Source organism: Cibotium barometz, chromosome 38 (genome assembly GCF_041138505.1).
Source record: "Cibotium barometz isolate CiBa-2024 chromosome 38, ASM4113850v1, whole genome shotgun sequence".
Taxonomy (NCBI): domain Eukaryota; kingdom Viridiplantae; phylum Streptophyta; class Polypodiopsida; order Cyatheales; family Cibotiaceae; genus Cibotium; species Cibotium barometz.
Genome location: NC_141083.1, coordinates 8016887 through 8023186, shown reverse-complemented (window position 1 = coordinate 8023186; position 6300 = coordinate 8016887). Strand labels below are relative to the sequence as shown.

The 6300-nt window shown below is 41.5% G+C and overlaps 2 protein-coding genes across 2 annotated transcripts; both read right to left on the bottom strand.

The window, feature by feature from the left end:
- Window positions 1-616: 616 nt before the first annotated feature.
- LOC147616299 (uncharacterized) lies at window positions 617-1532 on the bottom strand. The gene is made up of 2 exons (XM_086777026.1): window positions 1479-1532; window positions 617-1351 (listed from the first exon to the last, which is right to left on the bottom strand). The coding sequence occupies exons 1-2, from the start codon at window positions 1530-1532 to the stop codon at window positions 818-820; spliced, it is 588 nt and encodes a 195-aa protein (XP_086633152.1). The 3' UTR covers window positions 617-817.
- Window positions 1533-2319: 787 nt separating this feature from the next.
- On the bottom strand, window positions 2320-3332 carry LOC147616298 (uncharacterized). Its single transcript, XM_086777025.1, has 2 exons — window positions 2706-3332; window positions 2320-2580 (listed from the first exon to the last, which is right to left on the bottom strand). Exons 1-2 carry the CDS (start codon window positions 3330-3332, stop codon window positions 2320-2322), a joined length of 888 nt encoding a protein of 295 aa, XP_086633151.1.
- Between the last annotated feature and the right edge of the window lie 2968 nt (window positions 3333-6300).

Genomic DNA, 6300 nt, shown 5'->3' with positions numbered 1-6300 from the left:
TGTGTAGATGTCATAATTGTGAGTCATGGATGGCTAGATAAGCAAGAATGAGACTCAATGCAAAAGACAAGAAAATTGGATGAAGGCAAAGATGCAAAGTGTGGGTATGGAGCATAGATGATGCGTGCAAGAATGGAATCCTGTGTTGAAGTGCCTAAATATAAGGTGTGGTCTTAAGGCCATTGTGGGCAATCGACAAAAGGCATGAGTGCATGGATCGGTGCCAAATGGACCATAGTAGCCAGGAGTTTCATAAAAAAGGTTTTTTAAACGCGTTTCGAAACGTTTCATGGTGAAGCCCAGAAGTATGAAACGGCTCGGGTACCCGGGGGGAGGGGGGGGGGGGACACATGTTACCTTGATCTCATAGGCTCAAATAAATTGCAAATTAGAACTTTGAAGACTGAAGTCTGAGACATGTGAAAACTTAACACTCTTTTCACACTCATGAGTCACATAGCACAACTTAATAATTTACGATTTACAACTTACAAGTAACCAAATGGCAAAAGGAGTCAGGACCAAAGAGTGGCAATCCATAAAATGAGAAATGTCACATGATACATCATAAATGTCACATGCCACATGGGCTATGGCTGAAGCAAATGAGAGTATGTCACATGTGACATGTGACTGCCACTAACACCATACATGAAAGAAACTCAAAAAAATCTAAAAATAACAACACTATCCAAGGCTCTAGCTAGTAGCCTCCAATGTCAAACATGACATAATACATCATACATGTCAATAAATCATAAATGAAAATGAGAATGAGTCATGACTAGGTACTAAGTAGATACTAGACTCTGAGAGCCTACTCATCCTCCTCTGCATCATCCAACTCAAGATCCTCATCCTCATCTGCAACATCAGATGCCTCAGAAGCTGTGGTCCAATCAGAAGAGTCATCTACAACCTCTGCTGTCGCTGTCTCACATGCAACACTCATGCTACCACCATCATCTGTGCCACGTACAAAACTCCTGCTAGTGCTAGCACCATGTGTATCCCTGCCCACCCTGGCTCGAGAGTGGCTACGTGTTTGCCTGGTTCCCTGCATCGCCTCCTCATATAACATGGTGTAAATGTCCTGCTCATCAGGTGGGATCTCTGGGATGTCTTTCACTTTCTCAATGTCGATTTTGTCGACATTCACCTGAATCGGCTCTATAGAAGTACCTCTCTGCTCAAGTAGACGGAGGTTGCAATGACAATAAACCAACCGCTCTAATTGTGGAGTGATAAATTTGTTCCTTTTCTTTGTGTGGAAAAGGGCCCATGTACTCCAATTTCTCTCACAAGGACCTGAGCTGCAGTCCTGTGAAAGCACTCTCATAGCAAGCCTCCTCTGCCAAAATTCAAACCCGAAAAATCACACATGAGACATGATTCATTATCCATGACACAGGTGAAAGCACATGCATGAATCATGATATATCATGTGACATGAGCATAAAACTTTAATGAATACTCACCAACTGTGGGGCACTTATACCATATTTCTCCCACCAAGATACAGGCTGTAACATCTCTGAATGCAACTCAGCAGTCAGTGACCCAAAATGCTTTCCTGTCTTGTTGCGGAAGGCAAGCCGCTGCTGCTCCAAGGTAGCCAACTGATCCACATCTCCACCCACCCATGTTGTGACATACTCGGTCCAACCATCCTCCAACTCCTCGCAACATGCCTGATCTTCGTGTCTCCACAAAGGATGGAGAATGTGGGCCACTGCATGGATTGGTCTATGAAACCAATCCCAACGATCTTGCCAAATAGCACGGAGGCTGGCCTTCCTAGTTTTTTGAACATTACGAATCACGAATCACGATTTAGAGTTTATATTAAATAAAGTTTAGAGCTGAAATTTAAAGAGAAGTAAAATATAATACTTACTGGATGTCAGAAATACCAGTTGCCTTTATAAGGCACTCCCCGAGCTTGTCCATGTACCCATATAAGAGGCCCATGGTGCAACCCTCCATGTCGGTGATTCGTAATACGCTGTAGAAAGGTTGTAAAATCCTCACCAATCTCTCTGCTGTTGCCCACCACTCAGCACCCATGATAGTGCTAACAAACTTATCTGACTTTGAACACTTATTTTCAGCTTCCCAGTCATACCATTCCTTGGACACCACTAGTCGTAAGAGTCCCTTTCGTACTCTTACTACTCTATCAAGCACTATGAACATATATGCAAACCTAGTGGTGGCGGGTTTACACAGCTCCAACTCACCCTGTGCCCTGTAGATAGAAAGGATCTTGGGCCGCTTTGTGACAAATTTGACAATGAAGCGAGCTGTATTTAATACTTCCTACAACCAACCTAGCTTGCCCATATCCTCCATCATAAGATCCAAACTATGACTGGCACATGGTGTCCAAACAATGCGTGGAAATTCATCCTCAAGCATGCGGCCCATACTGACACAATTTGAACCATTGTCAGTCACAACCTGCACAATATTTTCCGGCCCAACTTCCAAAACAGCCTCACGCAAATGGCACCAAATGAACTCTCCTGTAACCACTGTGCCTGGCTGGGATGCATCAATGGCACGCAAAAACATTGTGCCCTTGCAAGAGGACACCAAGATGTTGTACACACTTCTCTTGCGTACATCTGACCACTCGTCACAAAGCAATGAGCAACCATACTTTTCCCAAGTCTTCCTTAATGGGGCTGAATTTCGTGATGCACCTGTGCACGCTCTCTACGTAGCTCTTTAGTGCGCATAGTCTCATAGTTGGGTCCCTCCCACTCGTATCCAATCTGACTGACGGCACGCATGGCACATTTCCAACGATTTGTGCGTAGTATGTTGAAAGACAAGGCACATTGTATGAAGAGCTTAGTGAGCTCTCGAGTTGCCTCTTTCACAGCCTGCTTTTGAAAACCTGCTTTGATATTGCCTCTCTTGAGAGACCCCACAATCGGCAATTTAGAACGAGCCGCTACCGGCATAGAGCTCGTACCTGCATACACGCCACCTGCAAAGGAATCTTGGCTTTCAACCACATGAGTTTTCCCCCTCTTTGCCACTACCTCGGAGCTCTCTTCTTCCTCGACACCTGTACCTGTGTTAGAGTCTACAACCCCTTCTTGGATTTTCTTCCATTCTTGTAGACTGTCATACACAGCCTTTGGTACCCTGGGACAAGCACAAATGCCCTCACCCTTCAAGCTAGACAAATGGGCTTTGATGCGGGTTACACTCCCGCCGGTCACTAATAAGCAGAAATTGCACTTCCACTTTTCGGCCCCAAACCCACCGTATCTTCCAAGTGAGGTGACATGGGCCCATACAGCATCACGATTGCGACCCATCTCGATTCTGTAAAAAGTTCAAGAAAATTTCAGCCTTCAAAGTTCAAAGTTCAGGTTAATTTTCAGCCTTATAAATTTAATCATAATTCTATAGTGTGTCTCTCTCTCTCTCTTTTTGGTCTCATAGGTCATTTTGGAAATTGGCCTCCTGAAGACATTAATATATCATTTCATTTCATTTCTCTAGAGTCTAGACTCTACACAGTGCACACATGTCACACTGTACACATACACATCTCTCTCTCTCTCTCTCTCTCTCTCTCTCTCTCTCTGTGTGTGTGTACACACACACGTCACACGTCCTCTTTACACACCTCTCTCTCTCTTTACACCTCTCTCTCTCTCTCTCTCTCTCTCTCTCTCTCTCTCTCTCTACACACACACACACACGACAGCAATGCAGCACGGCTGTGTGTGTGTGTGTGTAGAGAGAGAGAGAGAGAGAGGTGTAGAGAGAGAGAGAGGCAAGTCAGTGGTCACTCACGCTAGAGTGCGCACTGCGTGGCTGGACGCGTGACTTCGAAGAACCTGCAGGCTGCTCGCACAGAAACGCACAAAAACGACAGCCAAACGTTTTTTTAACGTGGATATTGCAGTTTTGGGAAAAAAAAATTGTCCAAAAAAAAACTCGTTTCAAAAACAACGAAACGTTTCAAAACGTTTCGTATGCCACAGGAACAACGAAACGCGTTTCATTGCTACTGTGAAATGGACCACAAGGTTGGAAGGACTATCTAGGTCTATGGGCCTAAGTGCTTGTGGCAAAAGGACATGAGAGAAGGGGGTTGAATGCACAATGTAAACTTGCAAAAGGCTTGGTTGTAAGTGGAAGTAGATTTGCGTTTAATTTTAGCAAGATTTTCTTTGAGTTTATGGGTTATGTGGCAATTGAACTATCTAGCGATGTACCTATAAGCAAAACTCAACTGTACTAGGTGTACCCTATGTAGGGAGGGCTCTACCCACTTAGTGGAAAGCCAACGTAAGTTGTAAAAGGAGAGTGAGAAGTATTTATGGGTGTTGTCGTAATTGAACTATCTAGGCGATGTACCTATAAGCAAAACCCAACTGTAATAGCTGTACTCTCTGTGGGGAGGACTCTACCACTAAGTGGAAAGCCAAGATAATTTGTAAAAGGAGAGTGAGAAGTGTTTTACCTAGACTTACCCAACATCTATACAGGATTAAGGGAGAGTGGCCCTCCCTCCACGTGGGCAAAGGAGGGGGGCCTATTTCAAAATGGCCACTCCTCCTTCAAGCGTGAGGAGGAGCCAAATCTCACATCTTCCAAAGCAATTTTGAATTTGAATCTAAGAAGATCTCATCTCACATCTTTCAATGAAATCTTTGTATACATGCTTACATACCTATAGATACACACACTTATATATATTATGTATGTATGTGTATCTATAGGTATGTAAGCATGTATATATAAATAGTGTACATGTGTGTGTGTGTGTGAGAGAGAGAGAGAGAGAGATTACATGAAAGATGCATTTATTTGAGAGTGAGCACACCTCACCACTCATCCCTACCATTAAAATTTAATTAATTAAAATTATATATATTTGTAAATCTATTTAAGTGTGTGTGTGTGTGTGTGTGTGTGAGAGAGAGAGAGAGAGAGAGAGTTTCTATGTGAGAGAGTGTGCGTGAAGAGAGAGAGAGAGTGTGTGTGTGTGCGCGTGAAGAGAGAGAGAGTGTGTGTGTGTGCATGAGAGTTTCTATGTGAGAGAGTGTGCGTGAAGAGAGAGAGTGTGTGTATGTGTGTGTGTGCATGAGAGAGAGAGAGAGAGAGAGAGAGAGAGAGACTGAGAATTTCTATGTAGGAGATAGTTTGTGTGGGAGGAGATAGTGTGTGTTTTCATTAGTGTATGTGTGGTGTGTACGTGTGTGTGTGTGTGTGTGTGTGTGTGTGAGAGAGAGAGAGAGAGAGAGAGAGACGACAGATAATTTTTACGTAGAAGATAGTTTGTGTGGGAGGAGAGAGTGTGCGTTTAGATTAGTGTATGTGCGGTGTGTACATGTGTGTGTGTGTGTGTGTGTGTGTGTGAGAGAGAGAGAGAGAGAGAGAGAGTATATGCATGCATGTGCGTACATCTGCATCTATGTGTAGAATGTGCTTGAGAGAGAGAGTGAGATGGGGCAGACCTGGAGAGAGAGAGAGAGAGAGAGATGTAATGAGGGAGGGTGAAAAGAGAGAGAAAGAGAATAAAAAGTATCTTTTAATAAAATATAAATTAAATAGAAAACATATATGTATATGTGTGTATACATGTGTGTATGTGTGTGTGTTTTTATTTACATTTATATATACATACATACATATGTATGTATATATATATACATATATATGTTTGTGTGTATGTGTGTGTGTGTTTAGACGTGTGTATGATATATCTATCTATATATTTAAAAGTGACCACAACTTATCACCCATCTCCGCACATTAAAATTTAATCAAAATTAATTAAATTATATCGATGTTTGTATTTATATTTTTAAATACATGTATATATGTATAAGTATATGTGTCTATGTATAGGTTTATGTATCTAAAACATAATATTGTAGGGAAAAATAGTATTTTTAGAGATAAAATGCGTGTGCTTTTGAGAAAAAAATAAAATATTTGATCATTTAAAAATTTCTCTAGAAAATGAAACGCTGTTTTTCTTTTAACAATTATGCCTCAACAAGATCAAAAATAGTTAATTACGGCGAAAGACTCTCTTTTTTTTAAGGCATTTAAAGAAAAAACATGTATATATAAATAGTGTGTATGTGCATGTGCATATAGGCAGTAGTAACCATTAGGATTTTTGAGTGTTCAAATTTATAGGCAAGCATTAGGCCATTAGGGTTTTATATCTTAACCATGGACATTAGGTATGAAAACCCTAATATAATGATTAGCTAAATAAATTTTTATTTATGTCTACACCTATATGTTTTATACATTTTC

Coding starts and splice junctions, on each gene's coding strand:
- LOC147616299 (XM_086777026.1), bottom strand. CDS start 1,532: ATGTTACAGCCTGTATCTTGGTGGGAGAAATATGGTATAAGTGCCCCA. Junction 1,352..1,478: donor GTATAAGTGCCCCACAGTTG/GTGAGTATTCAT, acceptor GAATTTTGGCAG/AGGAGGCTTGCTATGAGAGT.
- LOC147616298 (XM_086777025.1), bottom strand. CDS start 3,332: ATGGGTCGCAATCGTGATGCTGTATGGGCCCATGTCACCTCACTTGGA. Junction 2,581..2,705: donor TACGTAGAGAGCGTGCACAG/GTGCATCACGAA, acceptor TCCTCTTGCAAG/GGCACAATGTTTTTGCGTGC.